Source organism: Equus asinus, chromosome 2 (genome assembly GCF_041296235.1).
Source record: "Equus asinus isolate D_3611 breed Donkey chromosome 2, EquAss-T2T_v2, whole genome shotgun sequence".
NCBI classification, from domain to species: Eukaryota; Metazoa; Chordata; class Mammalia; order Perissodactyla; family Equidae; genus Equus; species Equus asinus.
The window spans coordinates 33,050,391-33,070,314 of NC_091791.1; the positions used below are offsets into that span (position 1 = coordinate 33,050,391).

General features: G+C 41.5%; 1 protein-coding gene across 4 annotated transcripts in view; it reads left to right on the forward strand.

The window, feature by feature from the left end:
- Positions 1-12,812: 12,812 nt before the first annotated feature.
- The window catches only part of BLNK (B cell linker), an 81,983-nt gene continuing 74,871 nt past the window's right edge, over positions 12,813-19,924 (forward strand). The window contains exon 1 of one of the 4 annotated variants that reach the window (XM_014858423.3): positions 12,813-13,138. In XM_014858423.3, coding sequence (XP_014713909.1) covers positions 13,092-13,138 — 47 coding nt within the window. In that variant the 5' untranslated portion in view covers positions 12,813-13,091. The remainder of the gene's footprint in view (positions 13,139-19,924) is intronic. The other 3 variants (XM_070486321.1, XM_044753299.2, XM_070486315.1) reach the window with 3 other exon arrangements.

Sequence of the window (19,924 nt, forward strand, 5' to 3'; positions counted from 1 at the left end):
CTGCAGCGGAGCACGCAAACCCAACCACTCGGCCACGGGACCAGCCCCAAGTTCAAAATATTTTTTAAATTTCTCTTGAGATTTCTTCAACCTGTGTGTTATTTAGAAATATGTTGTTTAATTTCCACGTATTTTGAGATTTTTCAATTATCTTTCTGTTATTGATTTCTAGTTTAATTCTGTTGTGGTCTGAGAGCAGACATTGTATGATTTCTATTCTTTTAAATTTATTAAGATGTGTTTTATGGCCCAGAATGTGGTCTATCATGGTGAATGCTCCATATGAGCTTGAGAAAAATGTGTATTCTGCTGTCATTGGATGAAGTCATCAATAGATGTCAATTATATCTGTTTGATTGATGGTGTTATTGAGTTTGACTATGTCCTTATTGCTTTTCAGCCTACTGGGTCTGTCCATTCTTGATAGAGCAGTGTTGAAATCTGCAACTATGATGGTGGATTTCTATTTCTATTTCTCTTTGCCATTCTATTAGTTTTTGCCTCAATAGTTTGACACTCTGTTGTTGCACAGACACATTAAGGATTGTTGTGTCTTCTTGGAGAACTGACCCCTTTATCATTATGTAATGCCCTTTTTTATCCCTGGTAACTTTCCTTACTTTGAAATCTGCTCTATTTAAAACTAATATAGCTACTTCTGCTTTCCTTTGATTAGTGATACTATGGCATACTTTCCCCCATCCTCTTACTTTCAATCTCTATGTGTCTTTACATTTAAAGTGGGTTTTTTGTATACAACATGTAGTTGGATCTTGTTTTTGATCCACTCTTACAAGCTCTGTCTTTTAATTTGTGCATTTAGACCATTAACATTCAAAGTGATTATTGATATCGGATTGATATTTACTATATTTACTGTTTTCTATTCATTACCCTTGTTCTTTGCTCCAATGTTTGTCTTCCACTCTTTTTCTGCCTTTTTTGGTTTTAATTCAGTATTTAATGTGATTCCATTTTCTCTTCTTTCTTAGCATATCGTTTACACTTGCTTTTTACTTTTTTTAGTGGTTGCCATAGAGTTTACAATATACATTTATAACTAATCCAAGTCCACTTTCAAGTAACACCATACCACTTCACAGGTAGTGTCAATACCTTATAATAACAAAATAATTCTAATTTTGTCCTTCTCATCCCTTGTATCATTCATTTCACTTAGATATAAGCATACATAAGCATATGTATTTATATATGTAAAACATCTACATAAGCATACCTACATTGTTGATATTATTATTTTGAACTATCTGTTAGGCCAATTAAGAATAAGAAAAGTTTTAATTTTATCTTAATTTTTTTCTTTTTTAATGCTCTTCCTTTATGTAGATCCAAGTTTTTGACCTATATTATTTTCCTTCTCTCTAAACAACTTATTTTAACATTTCTTGAAAGGCAGGTCTACTGGCAACAAATTCTCTCAATTTTTGTTTGTCGGACAAAGCCTTTATTTCTCCTTCACTTTTAAAAGATAATTTTGCAGGGTACAAAATTCTAGGTTGGTGGTATTTTTCTCTCAACACGTTAGATATTTCTTTTCACTCTCTTCTTGCTTGCAAGGTTCCTGAGAAGTCAGATGTGATTCTTGGCCTTGTTTCTGTGTAAGTAAGGTGGGTTTTTTTCTTCTGGATTCTTTTAGGATTTTTTTCTTTATCTTTGATTTTCTATAGTTTGTAAATGATGTGCCTATGTGTAGTTTTTTCCTAGTTGGTGTTCTCTGAGCTTCCTGGAAGTATGGTTTGGTGTCTGACATTAATTTAGGGAAATTGTCAATCATTATTGTTTTAAATATTTCTTCTGTTCTTTCCTCTCTTTCTTCTCCTTCTGGTATTCCCATTATATGCATGTTACACCTTTTTAGTTGCCCCACAGTCCTTGGATATCTGTTCTAGGTTTTTTTCAGTCTTTGCTCTCTTTGCTTTTTAGTTTTCAAGGATTTTATTGCTATATCCTCTAGCTTTGAGATTCTTTCCTCAACCATGTCCAGTCTATTAATAAGCCTATCAAAGGCATTCTTCATTTCTGTTACAATTTTTTGTCTCCTGCATTTCTTTTTCATTTTTTCTTAGGATTTCCATCTCTCTGTTGACATTGCCTATCTGTTCTTGCATGCTGTCTGCTTTATCTGTTTGAGCCCTTATTACATTAATCATAGATGTTTTAAGTGACCAGTCTGATAATTCCAACATCCCTGCCATGTCTAGTTCTGATGCTTTCTCTGTCTCTTCAAATTGTGGGTTTTTTTCCTTTTGGTATGCCTTGTAATATTTTCTTATTAGTGGGACATGATGTAACAGGTAAAAGGAACTGTTATAAATAGGTTTTTAGTAATGTGGTGGTGAGATGTCGGGGGAGGGGAAGCATTCTGTAGGCCTATGGTTAGGTCTCAGTCTTTCAGTGAGCCTGTGAACTTCAAAAATGTTTCTGAGCTAACAGCTGTTGCCAATCTTCCTCTTTTTGCTTGAGGAAAGGGCCCTGAGCTAACATTCATACCAATCTTCCTCTGCTTTGGATATGGGATGCCACCACAGCATGGCTTGATGAGTGGCATGTAGGTCCAAGCCCAGGATCTGAACCTGCAAACCTCGGGCCACCAAAGTGGAGCATGCAAATCAAACCACTGTGCAACCAGGCTGGCCCCAAATGTTTCTCTTTTTTTTCTCCCCCCTCTTAGGTGGGACAGCATGGCTTGAGTGGACTGGAGTTGGATATTTCCTTTTGCCAGGTCAATTAGGCTCTGATAATACCCTAGCAGGTTAGGCAGTAGTTAACTAGTTTCCCTGAGGGCAGACCTTGCTAAGAAGAACAGAGTGCTCTGATATCTTTTAAAATGGTTCCTTTTCTCCTCCCTCTATCAGAAGAAGGAGGGATTTTTCTCTGATATTTACTGTGGGAACCTGGTCAATCTTCTGGAGGTTAATCTCACAGTATTGTCGGGGCCGCCTTATGACTGGGTTCCCCTGGAGTTTTTAACTCTCAGAGTTGTTCACACTGAGCCTCCAGTGATTTGTCAATCACAGTTCAGGTTTTCCTCACACATTCTTGCAGCGGTTTCCACTCCTGAGTCTCTGCTCCAGTAAAAAGCAATGACCTGTGTTCACCTGTCTGTCTCTCCAATCTTGGGGGCAGTAATTTGCACTGCGTCCTCCCCTCTCTTACAGGTCAAAGAACTGTTGATTTTTCCGTCTATTCAGCTTTTTACTTGTTGTTAGGATGGAGTGGCAACTTCCAAGCTCCTTACATGTGAAATTAGCAACTTCGATGATTTTTAACATCAATTCAGTTCCTGAATTTGAACAGTACTTGCATCTTGCAACTAATTTTTATTTTATTTATTTGCAGATGTGTTTTAATAACTGCTAGACTTAATTCAGAAAGTCTTTATTGTATATAAATAATATTCTAGTTTTGGGCCTGCTGTAGAGAAAGAACAAAGAAATAGAATAGTCCTTTCACTGGAATGTTTATAATCTCGTCAAGGTAGTAGATATACACTTAGGAAAAATGTTAAAGAGTTGGCCTATGGCTAAAAGTCAAAACTGGTCCGAGTACCAAGAGATGGAGGAGGTCAGAGTAGAGGCCCAGGTGAACCAGAAAGAGACGAGACAAGCTTCTGGGAAGAAGTGGGCCTTGAAGGTGAGTGGGATTTGGATAGGCCACAAAGAACTAGAAAATGGTCAAGACTGGGGCAAACTATGGGAGTTGGAAAGACTATGCCAGGGGCTTCCTGAGCAGGATTCTTCCTCGGTGGAGACAGCATTGATGAGGAGGCCTGAGGCAGTTCCAATACATTTGATGACTCTCTTAGAGGGGCTTGAGAGTGAGAGACATTTGGAGTCCTGACATTTTCTAAACCCTTACGTGAAAATTTCAAATGTATAGAAAAGTTGAAAGAATGGTGCAATAACCACCTGTATACCCATCACCCAGCTTCAACCAGGGATAACATTTTTTTTAACCATTTGAAAGTAACTTGTAAACCTTAAATCCATCAGTATGCACCTCCCAAAAATGTTCTCATAAGGATCTTCTTCTACATTACCACAATACCATGATCATACTTAAGAATTTAACAATTCCCTAATATCGTCTAACATCCAGACCATACTCAGTTTTTCCAATTGTCCTCAAATGCCTTCTATGGTTGGTTTCTTTCAACCAGTATCCTATTTGGGTTTGCGCATTTGCATTTGGTTGTTTTGACTCTTGAGTCTGATTTAATTTTGAACATCTCCTCCACTTTTTTCCTTTTTTTAGAAGACCAGGTGGTTGTCATGTAGAATTTCCCACATCTGGATTTTTAAAAATTTTACTGTTTCCTTTTAATGCTATCTAACTTGTTTCTCTACCTCTTCTGTTTCCTGTAACTTAGCAGGACCTCACATTCCAGCTTGTCTAGGAATGTCGTGTCTGTTTATACCTGTGGTCCTGACATAATTGTTAATTGAGTCCCCTTTCACGCTCAGAAGTGCCCTAATTTGGACGAGTAATTATATGTTCACTCTCTTTAAACTGGAAGTGAGGTCTAAAAGTTGATTAGATTGAGATTAAACACCGGTGGCAAGAATACTTCTTGGCAAGATGTCCTTAGTTTTGCACCACATCAGGAAGAAATATGGATAATGCTGAGTTTGATCACTTAAGGCAACAACGGCTAGATTTCATCTCTGTAGAATCGGCTTGTCCCTCTGCAATTAGCCAGCATCTGTGTGATGAGCCTTTGATATCCTGAGAATATTCTGTTTCCTAACATTTCACTTACTAGTTTTAGCATTTGTTGATGATCCTCACCTTAATCAATTATTTATTTAGGGTTGCAAAATGGTGATTTTCTTATTCTAACATTCATTCTACATTTATTAGCCAGCATTCTTAGAAAATTGAGGGAGATTTTCAATTTCTTCTAAGAAACGTCAGGGTAAATGCCTCATTCTTTTTAAATTTATTCACTATCAGAGCTAAGGAGTTGATGGAATAGTTCCCTCCAATTGTGGCAAATGACTTTGTTTTTTGGTTTTATCATTGTAGACTAGCAGGTTTTTATTCGGTGTTTTAAAATGTTACAGTCATTATTCTTTTTGATGCTCAAATTGTCCTCTTCAAAGATCTGCTCCTGTGTCTTTTTGACACCCTCTCGTCGCCCGCCCCCCCGCCACTCCCTCCCCACCCCCACTATCCTTTGAGCAGCTCCTTGCTTTCCAGCACAAGATGTTCCAGGTTCACCTTCTATTTTCTGTGCCGCAGATCTGAAATCAACCATTCCTTCATGGAGACTTTGGCTCCTTCCTGCTAGTGGGGAATCTGTCTTTTTCTTGATATAATTGTGATTGAGCATCTTTTCATGTGTTTAAAATCTGGACTGCCATTGCTTCTAGGTCCTTTCAACATTTACTGCTAGGAAACCATGAGTTTAGATTGATATTTCCAATTAAATTTAACATTATCACGGTTTTTTCCTTTCATTTTATATTTGTATTTTTTTCTCTCTTACTAAAAATCTTAGTTTCCACTAATATTAATATATTTATTAGCTTTAGCTATAATATACCAAAAATCACTTCAAAAATTATAATACAGGGGCCGGCCCGGTGGCATAGCGGTTAAGTTTGCATGCTCTGCTTCTGTGGTCCAGGGTTTGTTGGTTTGGATGCTGGGTGAAGACCTACACACTGCTCATCAAGCCATGCTGTGGCAGGCGTCCCACATATAAAATAGAGGAAGATAGGCACCGATATTAGCTCAGGGACAATCTTCCACAGCAAAAAGAGGAGGATTGGCAGCAGATGTTAGCTCAGGGCTGATCTTCCTCAAAGAAAAAAAAATCATGATACATATTTTATTACTAAAATAAAAATACTGAGTGGAGTTTGAGATTTCTTTGCAGCTGTTTTCATTCTTAGAATATATTTCACTGAGGATACACAGAAGATTGTTGAAAAGTCGAAGCAATTCTCTTCTCTGGGGTATGTTACCATTTACATTCATTTGTTTCTGTTTATTTTTATTCTAAAGTTTGCCTTTTTAAAATTTTTGCCTTAATTTTGTTTTTATGATATGTCAAAGGATTATATAGTTTAAAAGTCAAAACTCTATGAAAAGATAGATCCAGAGAATCTGTGTACGTCCTTATCAGTTCTGCTCTGTTTCCAGCTCCCTTCTGCCTCCTATAGGTGACTATTTTTATTTGTTTCTGATTTGTCTTTCTAGTGTTTATGTTCGTTTTTGCAATAATATGCGTGCGTGTACATGTGTTTAAACTTCTTCTATCTTCTTGTTTTTAAAAAAAGAGTAGCTTACGCTGTCCTGACATTGTCTATTCCATTTAACATGCCCTGGAGATCACACCTTTTTTATGGCTGCACAGAACTCTGCTATGAAGATGAACCCAATCTATCCAACCAGTTCCCCACTGATCGGTATTTAGGTTTTTCCAATCTCTTGCTATTGCAAATAAAACTGCAATGAATAACTGTGTGCAGGTGCTGCGTGTGTGTGTGGAGAGAGAGAGAGAGAGTGTCTTCAGGATCATGTTCTAGAAGTGAGATTGCTGAGTTACAAGGTAAATCCGAGTACTCTGTTAGGTATTGCCAATTCCCTTCCACGAGGATTGTTTAAGGTGTTGTAAGCCAAAGGTGCCTGTTTCCTAAGGGCACCCTATCATCAAACTTTTAGATTTTTGCTAATCTGTTATGTGAGATATATATATACACACACATTCTTTGGCATGATTATAATCTTTCTCTTAATAGGAGTGTGATTGAGCATCTTTTCAGGCATTTAAAGACCTCTTGCCTTTCATTCTCATGGTTTTTGCCCAATTTTTATCTAGTTTTTTTCATCTCAATTTTTAGGAGCTCTTTCTCTATTAGCAAAATTAGCCTTTTTTCTGTGATACAAGATGCAAGTCTTTACTCCCAATTTGTCCTTTGTCTTTTGCCCCAAAAACTTCTTTATGTTTTTCTAGTTAAATGTATCAATCTTTTCTTTGATTACTTCCAGATTTTAAGTCCTAGATAGGGTTATAAAGACATTTATCTGTGTTTTCTTCTGGTACAGTTGTGGCTTCATTTTTACATTTAGATCTCTGATCCATTGGGAGTTTTTTTCTTTTGAATGGTTTGAGGTATAAATCTAAGTTTTATCTTTTTCCCAATGGTTTTGCAATCGCCCTGTTTATTAAAAAGTCCACCTTTCCCCATTAGATATGCCATGTTCATGATATTTAATTTCCTTATATTTTTCAGTTTATTTCTGCACTTTCTCTTTAGCTCCATTGGTCAAGCAGAAATATCACACTGTTTCTATTAGAAAGGCTTCAGAGTGTGCTGTAAGTTTGAGAGGCTGGGCTCTTTCCACTTCCTTGGACTTCTTTTTCAGGAGTTTCTTGGTTATTCTTGCTTGTTTCTATTTATAGAGGAAATTTAGAATTAGTTTGTCTCTAGCATGGGAGGAGGGGGGATCTTCTTGCTATTTTTATTGGCATCACATTAAATTTATATATTAAATTGGAGATAATGGACATCTTCATGATATTGAATCTTTCTATCCAAGAACATGGAACACCTCCCCATTTGCTCAAGTCTGCTTTTGTTTGGGGGCCCTTTGAATCCAGAAGAACTGCCTTTGTAGGAAGACTAGGAGACTAGTCAAGCCTCACCAGAGGAAAGGTAACCGAAAAGTGTAATCAGCAGCCACGGCTTCTGTTATAGAGGACTTCTTCTGGCCTCCAGGGCATTAATTCCTGGAGGGCAGGAGTCGCATCCCAGCTCTCCACATCTATGAGGCTTCCATTCCTGCACAGAGAACTCTGCTTCTCCACCTTTGCCTGCTCTCTAGCTTCCATCATGGTCCTGATTAATGGAGATGACTTGGCCTCCTGATGTCTAGGACCCCATGTAGCTGCTTCCTACCCTGTTTCTGGATGGCTGTTTCCGGCTGGTGCCTGGGCCGTATGACTGATGAGGAGAAAGGGGTTTTTGAGAACAAGTCTGACCAAAAGGATGGTCACCTGCTGGGAATTAGCAGCAGGAATAAATGGAATAAGATGGATCCTCAAGGGGAGACTCAGTACAGAGGGGCATGTGTCACATTCATACTTGGTTCTAGAAGAAAACAAAAGCCTCTGAAATCCTTAAGAAGAGTCAGCAGTTGGGAACATTGCCTGGGAATGAGAATGAGGGTGGATCTAGCTACAGATAAGTAGCAGGAGGCTGAACAGTGATCCAAGTGAGGGCTCAGGCTCCAGTGAGAGCAGGGTGAAGGTGGAAACACTACAAAGGAGGATCTTGATGGCAGATCTGCTCTGAGGGTGAAGACGACACATAGATCAGGAGTTGTCCATCCCAACAACAGGCTATTGTAATGCTCCTGCTGACCAGGGATAAAATGAGTACAGGCTATTTTCTTCAAAGCTATTCTCCTAAGAACACAGATGCTGCACTCCAGGCCAATTTGATATAGAGAATATTGAGTTTACTGAATAGATAAAATAGGGAACTGATTTGCCTCACAGAAAGTGAAGCCTTGAGCTTAAAAGAGGCTTTGCCCACTTGTTCAAGTCACAGATGTATTCTCTTCTTTCTTTCTCTCTTCCTGCCCCCTGCCTCCCCACAAAGGAGAACAGATGGACCAGCATCAGCCACACTTCCTTTTCTCTCTCTGCCTTTCCCTGGTCTCTTCTGCTATTGTCCTCCACTGGCTTACCAGCATCCTTAGCTTCCTCCCAAACCTTCCTCCATCTGGGCCCTTAACTGGCCCTGGCCAGTTAACCAGGCATGGGCCTGACCAAGAGCGAGCTCCTACTTTGGCCTGCATGTGTCAGAAAGCTGCCAAGGCCACTGTTCCTGCAGTACACACACCCCACCCCCACCCCAAGAACAGGGGCCAGCATAAGAGAGGAAAAGAAAGTGAATGGCTTGGGGGTTAAGGGCCCTGGCTCAGGGGCCAGGAGACTGGGGGGCCGTAGGTAAAGCATGCCACCTTTCTGAGGCTCAGACTTCACATCATAAAGTGGGAATGATAATAGTGCCCTCCCATGTTGTGAGACTGATCACCATGGGAGTAGGTTACAGTCTGAGCCTAGAACCACACTGCATAGTACCAATGCCACACCTTGCCTACTTCCCTTGGCAGTTTGTCTAAACCAGCCCTAGCGAGAGAAGAGCCATCAGCAGGTGGGTGGCAGAGCACAGAGGGTGAATTGTGGCTGACCCTCAGTTCCAGTGAGGACTTGGACTACTTCCAAGGCTCTGTAAACCGCCACAACCACCTAGCCCCTCTTTGGGAAGCAACTTAGTATAAACCATCAGAGGCTTCTGTTCTGGAAACTGTGAGAGTGTTTCCACGGGTGGCATCCAATTTCTGTGCACATGGGCCACTGTTCAGATGCCAAGTCAGAAGGAGCTGGAGCCCTCCTTGAATCTCCTTTTCTGTCCTCTCAAGGAAAGGACAAAAAGAGAAGTTGAGGTCAGGGAGACTAAGTGATTCACCCAAGGTCATGGTTAAGTTGGTGCCTTGATGTCGGGGCAGGGCCTCCTGCTGAATCGCAGATCTCTCTTGTGATGGCAAAGCCCTGTGATTATCAGCTTAGACTGTGGAAACAGGCTTGGGTTTGAATCTCAGCTCTTCCACTGAATGGTGTAACTTTGGGCCAGCTACTTAACCTCTCTATGAGTCAGTTTCTTCACACATAAAATGTGAAGCAGAAAGTGTTCACGAACTATGTTATTGTTTGTTGTCATTAATAGATGCAAGGAAAAGAGCCGAAGAGAAAACAGGGCTGGTTGGGTCTCATCCCCAAGCTCCAGTATAATCTGTCGTCTTGTTCTCAAGCCTCATCATCTCACACAGGCTGTCCTGGGTTTGCCCCGTAATTCTAGACCAGATCTTCTTTTATTTATTTTTGTTAACTATTTAATGTCTACAGTAGGTACCTAAATACCCACCACTCAAGAAACAGGAAACTACTATTACCTTTGAAGTCCTGCATGCCCCCTCATTGCAATCCTGCTCCCTGGTAACCATTCACCTGAAATTTACATTTATCCTTCCCTCTCTTGGTTTGACCCTATATGGATGTATCCTAAATAATTTATTAGTTTTATGTGTCTTTAACCTTAATATAACTGGAAGCATGCTGTATGATCTTCTTTAACTTGGCTTTATTGCTCAAAGTATTTTTGTTGTTTATCCATACTGATGCGATTGTAGTCCACTTGATTTCACTGCTGAATAATTACTCCATCGCATGACTATGCCACAATTAACTTATTTATTCTCCTCTTGATGGGCAATTGGGTTATTTCCAGCATTGTTTTATATTCTGTTAGAAATGGTGCCTCAATGACAATTCCTGCACATGACCTTGGTGTACAGGGTATATTCTTAATGCTCTGTCATGTCTAGGACCCATGCTGGGTCATGTTTGTGTATGTCATCAAATGTGTTAGGTAATACCAAACTGTTTCCAAAGTGGTTGCACCTACTTATAATTTTATCAGCAATGTACAGGAGTTCCAAATTTTCTTTAAGGGTGGGATTATTCATTTTTCATCTGTTAATCTAGTGATTAATTAATTTTCATGTCCACTGTGCCATGTAGATTGAGATTGAGTGTTTATCACAGTATGTGGTTCTCCATGTGCCGTGGAAACCATGCCACATGGTCTCATTCCTTTTACAGCTAAGATTTGGTGTTCTCAACGTCCATGTTTGCACTGACCTTCTTGAGAAGCCAGCTACTGCTGCAGAGCAGTCATGGCAGCCTGGAACTTTATGGCTGTCACACTACTCACCACATGGGGCCAAATGTCCAGTCTGGAAAAGCAGACTCTCATTTTTACCATGTCAGACTAAATACAGTAAAAAGAAGAAAGACAAGTGGCTGTAAAAAGAAAAAGCAGAAGTGTAACTCTTGCGCCTGATCTTTTTCTCTGGGGAAATAAGTTGTCAGTCCAGGTGCTGAACGGAGTTGTTGGTTGAGAGAAAAGTCAAGTGGCTGATGGGGTGCACTTTACAGTAATTCAGATGGAACAAGCTGATTATCATCATGCCATTCAGTGAAGCTTGACTTCCCTGATTTTTGATGGCATTACGTGTGCCCTCACATCCTGGCCTACTAGTTTCTTTCAGTTAAGAACTGTGGGGAAGGGATGGGTGGCAGTCTAGAGCTCCTTCAGGGTACAGGCAAGGAAGTTGAGTTGCTTGTTTGGGGAAAGTAAATGATTGGAGGAGGCAAGCACTTGCATTTTTCTCATGGTAGGTTGTCTACTCTCTTGCTGGCCTGGCCAATTCGGTGGCTTGGCCAAGCAGAAGGGCCCCACCCTTTAACAGCTCTGAGGATTCTGCTCCTGATCATCTGGTTGAACCAGAAATTCAGAGGCAATACATAAATGTGAATAATCAAGATTTACCTGGAGAAATACAGAACTTCTGTCTGTACAAAGAAGAGGCACAGGAGGGAAGAAATCCATCCGCCACTTCCACTTCTGCCGTTGCTGCTGTTGCCTCTCCTCTTCCCCTCCCCGACTCCTCCCCCTCTTTCTCTCCTTCTCTTCTCCCTCCTCCTCCTCCTCTCCTCCCGGTTCCCCACCCCTCCCCCAGCCTCTTCCAGCTCCTCTTCTTTTGTCTTTTCCTCCTCTTTCCCCTCTAACTTTAGCCAGACCTTGAGTCTGTAACAGGAGATGTAACCGGGAGACCCCTACTTCCTCCTTTCTGTGTTCTTCAGTTCCAGAAGAGGACTGGTAGGCTGGATAAATGTGGGAAATGTGTACCTACTTGACAAAGGTGAGCAGGGCATTCCTGCTGGCTACAGGAAGAATGTCCAGGTTTAAAAGGAACGATCTCTCACATTTTCTTCCTCCCTGCCCTAAACTGCCTTCTGCTCTCTAAATGACAGGCAAACCTGAAGTTTTCAGAATAGATAAGAGGAATTGTCAAGTCTTCCAGCAGGGAAGTGGACCTCTTTGGATGAGTTCAGCCCTTGCAGGTGTGGTTCCCTCTGCCCTGCTCCTTGCTCCACCTGGCTGTGCTCGGGATACCCCTTACTGCTCCCCAGTCTGGAATGTCACTGGGTCTAGTAAGGGGATGAAAGTGAGCAGTGGATAAGGGCAGGAGGGGACAAAGGCTGTGAGGAGAGTGGCACCGTGCTTTTCAGGGGACTTTCTGAATGGCCTGATGTCGGAATTGCATTGTTGGGAGACTGTTAAATTTGTTCTCAGCTTTTGGATACTTTGGGGTACATCCTGGTTTTGCTTGAAAGCACCTGGCAATCAGCATAACTCCTGACTCCACCAGCTCGACAAGAAGGCCACACATCTTCTGATGGAGGTCATCTCCTCTTTTTCAGATCACCTGTTGGTCTCTACCTCTAAGACATTGCCTAGAGAATTTTATCTCATTTTAAATAGATCTTCAGGATAAGTAAGATGAGTAAACTGTTACCGCTGTGTCACTCGATCCTGATATTTATTTAAACACATATTTGGGAGGAGAGGCGAGGTGAACAAGAAAAAAATGTCATTTTCATATCATAGTTCTTTAAGTGGAAAAGCTTATCCATGACTTTATGCAAATGAGAAGAAAGTCCCAAAGAGAGCTTCAGATGGAATTGATTATTCTGCTTTTCCTCCAGCCCTGGAAGCTTCTGGGACAGCACAACAATTGCTGATAACAGGGACTATATGTGTTCGGGACAACAGGAAGTAGTGACCAGCCAGAAGCTTGCCCTGACCTGGTTACAAATCTGGTTATAAAAGAAAGCAGCTGGAAAGAAATTTGCATGTCCAATAGGTTTCACTATTAAAGTTTACACAACGTGCAGTAATCGGCCAAGCTGGCTGGCTACCCAGATCACATGACCGTGTAGAAACATGAAACTTGACTATGTGCTCCAGCAAGTTTTACTTCTCCCTGGTGCAGGGTGTTTGCCAGCAGCCTGCGATCTCTCGGAAATCAGACTCGAGTGCCTGGGACCCTTGAGAGCAAAGGCTTACCATGCTACTCCCCAGGAGGGCCAGGCGCTGCTGACGCTACCACTGGACAGTTATTCGTGGCTCTTATAGTTACCAAAAAGAATGGACAAGTTTAATAAAATAACTGTCCCAGCCAGTCAGAAGTTGAGGTAAGATTTTCCCCATCCAATACTTCTTCTTTTTCTTCTTCTTTTTTTTTTTTTTAATGATCTTACTGCAGCTCAGAAATACTGAAATCCTGGAATGCTTTGCTAGTTCTAAGGCAGTGAGTGGCAATTGCAATAAGGAAGTGGACTGAGTTTTTAAAGAAATGAGTAGGAACAATTGGGCTTATTCTAGCTGGCTTTTACCAGGGATAGATTAACATGTAAAGCTCTGGAAAGACAATAAAAAAGAAAATCCAAGGGCTTAGATTCTACCAAAGGTCAACTTTCAGAGTCTGAATATAAGAAATTTTTCCAAAGAAGGGTTTGTCTACTTTGAGTAGACAATTTCGTTGTGGACAATATTCTAGTAGACAATATTTCATTGTGGATTACTATTTAATGTTAAGGATAGCTGTAATGATTTTTATTCACTGTAGTTTTACTATCTCTTATTTATTTTGTGGGTATATGTCACAAAATATATATGTGTGTTGGGGAGATTAAATCTGTTTCTCCAATGTTCTCATCTCGGTGTAACAATTATCTATAAAAAGCTACTTAGAAAGAATAAACCAGAAGTGGTCCAAGGGATAAGAATCAAGAAATTCCTCTGAACTATGGAAAAGATGACTTCCAAAATTTTGATTTTGGTTTTCTTTTTGTCTCATTGTAATGGCATCAAGGCTCTTGGAGATTGGCACTTTTAAATGTTCAATGAGTGTTTTACATTCCAACTACCATTTGAACTTCAGTGTTTCATGAGGTGATGTGACACGTGTAGCAAGTAAGTTAACGCGAATAATAAGGAGCAAGAGATTTAGAGCTTTCAAGACAAAATCTAAGAGAAATTAGTCTGGAATTGGCAGAGGGACAGACTTTCATGGTTAGAATGTGGATGTTATACCTGGTAGGTGGTTGGTAAACGGTAGTTTGAGATGAACTGCTGGTCTGGAATCAGTAGGCAGCCTGGGCCGCGGTCAGCCATTTTGAGGTTATGTTCTTCAGTGCTGCTGTATAATCTGCATTGACAGGGGACAAGAAGGTGCCTTAGTCTTGCCCTTGGTCTCAAGTTGTTACACCATCCTGGGGGGGGTGGGCAGGTAAGGCAGTGGAAGTAGTAAGTGACTAAATGTGTATAAGAAGGAAACTGGAGGAGCTGGAGAAGGTTTCATGGAGAAGATGCTTCAAGAGCTCAACTCTGAGAGGCGAGTATGATAAAAGAAGTTAGAGGATTGGAGGAAGAGTGTTATGTGCTGAGAGGGAGGAAATACAGAAGCTGATACTTGGAGCTAGACTTGCGTATGGTCCATTTGTGAGATGAGGGGGAGAGTTTTCTGCCCAACAGAGGCTATAGAGTAGGCATGTGGAACCGGAAGGTCCTGATAAAGTTGGACCTATAGCGTGGGGCCAGATCAAAGGACAGTGAGGGCTCTAACCACAAAGAGTTGGAGAAGAGTTTACATTGTTAGAGATGTCACGCCAGCAAACTTGAGGGAGGTCGGCAGGATAGACTGGAGGGGGAGAGAATCTGGAGGCAGGGATGCTCAGTAGGAGGGGGATAGTTAAGTAACCCAAGCTTCTGGTGTTGTAGGCCTGGACTTGGGGCACAGAAATAAGAAGGGAAAGGAAAGGAGAGGTAGGAAAGACATGCCAAAGAAACTAACAAGACATGGACATTAGGACTTCTCTCAAATGAGCAATGGGATTTAAATGTCCTTTTCAGAGATATTCCATAATCTAGAACTATACTAAACCTTAGAACCTCTTTCAGGAAATTCTGATGGGAACGTAAATAAAGAAAGGCAATAGAACCTAAATCACTTTATGATTCCTCCCTCTGGGACAAAGTCCAGCTTGAACACAGAGTGGTTGATAGGCAATATGCAATCATAGATTAGAGGGTAGAAAACCAAAATTATATTGTAGATAATCATACACTACATTCATCTGCTTAGGCAGAAGTAACTTTTTTTCCCACTTGGTTACTCGGTTGTCTTTATGGAATTGGCCTGTTTTGGTAAAACGTGCGCTGTCGACGTGGAACTTTTCAAAGAAATGAAATTGTAAACACAATGGACTTGAAGCACCTTCTTATTTCTTTTCTGTAATTGCATGGGATGGTGAGGAATAGGTAGAAATACTTGATCCCTGTGTTTTGTATCCTTTGTTCTGACTGGTTAATACCAATTCAGAAAGTTGCCTAACTGTAATTATTTGGCGCCTGATGACAGTGTAAGTGAAGAGTTGTGTTTATCTCTTAGCTTTATCAAAGTTTATGTGAGAATTTGCTGAAATTCTTAGCCACGAAAACAAAGAGATAGTTAGTGTCCATCAAGGGGAGCTAAAAGGGATGACCTGATCTAGGGGGTGTATTCTCAGGGCTGAAAAGGGACTGGAGGCAGAAGGGAGTGACCAGCAGGGAAGAGAAAGCATTGTCAACCAAGGAAAGGAGGACAGGCTGGAGAGGAAGGAATCAAGGGTTCTCAAAATGAAGGAAAAAGAGAAGGTTCCCAGATGGACACAGTTGGGGATAAGTACTCACTCTGAGAGTTTCTGCTGTGGAAGAATTGAGAAAGGCGAGATGGCAAAGTTGTATGTGACCACAGAAATGTGTGAGCACAGATTCTCGCTTTTTTCTCCCACTGAGGCACTACGTGAAGTAGCTTTCTCTACTAGTAGGACTCCATAAACTCTCAGGATCTTTCAGTTGATTCTTAGCCTTGATTTTCCCTGGATTTCATAAGGTAATGATATCGTTAGAAATCCAGCTGAGACCTGGCTTCTCAATCCTTCCACAGTAAACATTCCTATGACCATGAAAATTTTACACTCTTAGGAAAACATTTCAAGATTTACTCTCCTGAGTCACATTGACTGTATTCTTTTCAAGTTAGTGAAACTAGTTTGAAAAGGAAATTTTGTATTTTTAATAACCTCCCAATTGACTCGTGTTCTACGCTTGTGTATTTTTCTTTGTGGCACCCACGAACACATACTCAGTTATTTTTACAAATGGAAAAGGTCCTTGACACTAGTGTGGTCAAGTCTGCCCAGTCCTTATCTTCTAGGTTGAAGAGAATGGTATTTTTCAGTCAAACTAACATACATGTGACTTTAGGAAAGTTTACTTAACCTCCCTGGTCCCAGTTTCTGCAGCTGGTAAGATAGAGATAATAACAGTAGTGATCTCATAGGGCTGTTGTAAGGATTAAATAAATTATTTTGTGAAACAACAGACACATAGTGATCCTGGCACATAGTAATTATTGGATTGAAAATGGTAGTTATTAATATGATTATTGTTATTCTTATTAATTCTATTGGTGTGCAATTGATTTTCTGAACATAAACAGAGGATTTTACATTGATCCTTGATAAATTTCTTGTTAGTTTCAGTTCTTCTTTCCAGCTATTTTGGCTATTTTACCTGTTGATTCTGACATCTGTGGCATTTAGCTTTGCATGAACTGTAGACGTAATAAACATCCCTTCTCTTCCTTCATCTGAGTGGCTAATAAAACTTTTGAGAATGACAGAGCCCTGTCGTGGGTGTTTGAGTCTCACCGGTAGTGCGCTCACCCAGAGACCTTATCTGACAGATTCTGGGACATGGCTTCTCTTCTCAGGTCTTGGAATCCTCAACCAGAGTTTCCTCAACCAAAGTCACTTGACTTTCCGAGTTCAATTCTTCAGAAACAAACTTATCTTCTTTTCGCCTTTCTCCCACTAGCTCCCTTCTGGGTTCTCCCTGTTTCTGTCAATGGTATTGTCATGAATCCTAAGTCTGATTCATCCTTCTCTCTGCACCGCCACTCACCTACCACACCCTTTAGTCTTTCTTTTATGATGCTTCCATATATGCCCTTTTCTACCACACCATCCTGGATAGGTCCTCACCTCCCTGTGTCCCCATCTACAAAATGAGGAGTTCGGACCAGGCAATTTCCAAAGTCCCTCTCAGCTCAGATGCTGCATGACCCTTTGGGCATGGAGTCCATGTTTGGCATATGTTACATCCTCTAAGGCTGCTGTTTTATCCCATGACCCTCAGGAGATATTTCCTGATTAAATTATCAATTTCTTTGAGACAGACAGTTTTCAAAATATTTTCACACTCTTTTCTTATTGTTTTGAAAGCTGCCTATCTCTGAACATTGGGGTCAGAGAGCACATCTAGACAACCTCCAGATGAGATCATCTAGAAGGCAGCTATGATGTATTTAGAAGGACAATGCAATTGGAGCCCAAAAGGGCTGGAGCTATGGATCCTGAGGAAGTCTCCTAGCCTCTCTAAGCCTTAGTTTCTTCAACTAGCAAATAAAACTAGAGATGCGTTCCTCACAGGGTTGTTGTGAAGACCAAGTAAGAGGACAACATGGGCTGAAGTGCCCAGAATGATATTTGTCACTTGGTCAGTATAACAAATAAATAAAAAGTAAACACAATGACCAGGACCTCAACCCACCTATCACGAGTGATCATTTGCTATCACTCTTTCTACTCATGGTAATATATCCAACCTCCTTTAACCAGAGTGGCAAGCAGAGCAGGACGCTGCCCAGGGCCTCATGGTGGATAGAGCACTCTTGAATACACATGTGCCTGGGGGCATCTCCCTTCTCTTCCTTTAATAAGCTTAGGTCATGAGGCCAGTGCTGATGTGGGAGGGCAAAAGGAGGCACAGCATCTAATGGTAGAGATAAGACAGACTTCCCTGGAAGTATGGTTTTCCATCGTCTTCACACTACCTACCTGCATTATGTCAGCTGAGAATCCATTCAGCTGGGCCATCTTGTATCACACCAATGGACAGAATACTCAGACAAATGTTCTTTCTCCTGTGGCCGTCGCATGGGAGGTACATTATTAGACATTTGCTTCATGTTTGTGTAGACTTTAGGATCATCAGCTAAGAAAACACAAGGCACTCTCTCACCCACTCTGCCCTCCCCCAAGACACAGCTGCCTCATTTAGATCAGTGGATCTCCACCAAGGATAGTTTCACCCTCCAGGGGACAATTGATTGTCATAATTGGGGAGTGGAGCGCTACTGGCACCTAGTAGGGAGATGCCAGGGGTGCTGCTAAACATCCTCCATTGTACAGAGCAGTCCTCACAGCAAAGAATGATCTGGCCCAAAATGTCAATAGTGCTGCAATTTAGAAACTCTGATTCAGACCAAGTGGAATGAATTCTGTCCAGAACAAGAAGCACATATTCATTTGTATGTTCTTAGAGGGATAGCATGTATTTAAAGTTTAGAATATGTAATATATATCTTTTCAATTGTTGTGGCCTTTGCTCCCTGATTCCCCTCTGTCTGGGATGGTTGGGTGAGGAGCTGCCAAGGGAAAGGGCTAGAAGTGCTTGGGCCTGTATTTCAATGGTTTTCTTTTAAGCTTCAGTGCATGGTTGTGTACCCTAGTTGTCAGTTTTAGTTCTCTCTGTGAGCCGCCACCACATGACAACTGACAGACAGGTGCTGTGATTCCACGACCGAGAAGCAAACCCGGGCCGTGGCAGTCAGAGCACCTAATCTTAACCATGGGTCGTCAATGATTGTTTTGTGAAAAAATTTTATCGTCAAACCAAACTAGATTCCATGAACTACAGGTACCATTGAGGTGTATGTTGTTCTCTCCCGGGTAGAGAAACTAGAGCAGCAAAAGATTTCCAGACATAAGGTTATCTTGGAATAGTCTGTTTCTGTCTCTGTAAATAGACTCAGTGAACCTTGACTGGAAACCATTAGAGTTGGGATAAAAAGCAAATTAAGTGATAATATAGCTATTAAGAAGTCCAAGGCTCATGGATCTGATCCACTGGCCAAATTCTGGACAGAGGTGGACATGCTGTGCTTGTCTTGGAGCAGAACGTGTTCCCTGAGCTGCATGGGTAGAAGGTTACCTGACAAAGACTTGGTTTCAGGGGGTGGAGGAGAGGTGATATGTATGTGGTTGCCCATCCTTAACGCCTTCTCAGTCACATAGGAAGCTTCTGCAGCAGTGTCTGTGGGCACGGATTTGGAATAACTCTGCCATCAGCTGGGATAGCTTCTGCTGCAGTATTTGCCCTCTCTCGCCTGGTCTCCCTGTGGCTAGTGGTGTATATTTTGTGAAACTGATGGATGGATTTTGAGGGTGCAACTTTTTTTAAAGAGCTTCTTCCAGCTCTATTACAAGGCAATCTTCTGTCTCTGCCCCCTCCGTGCTCTTCTCCAGATGTCAGAAACAGTTTGCCTGATTTTCTCGTGCTATTGGGAACCGTGAGAGGATTCATATGTGAGGGATCCCAGCTGGTGTGGGGCTGCTGTATGTTGTAATGTCAGATGCTAAAGGCTTGTGGGTGATCCTACATCCTGCCTTGCAGCTAAAGGGGCTGAGGGGCTGCATTGCTCTTGCCCCTGTAGATATGGCCTTGCCAAGGAGACCTTTTAAGTCCACTTAACCAGACTCCATCTTTGTAGGATAACAGTCAGAGGGGCTACCACTGCCTCCCTGTCAGACACAGTGTCCCTTGCTTTGTGATTCCGATCTGTCAGGTCTCCTTTTCACTGACCTGGGGTCACTCTGCTTCTTTAAGGTGACCATGCCTCTCTCTGTTTGCTCTCTTGGGTGTTGATGTCTAAACTCTCGGGGACAGCTTTAGCCTTCTCATTCCACATGCCTGCTGGGCTCCCTAGGCCTCCAGGGACCAAGTACACGATTAGGGGTTAAGAGGATGGCACACTTGTTGCTCCAGAAATGGACCCTACCTGCTGATTGGGTGGAATTCCAGCCCCATCCAAG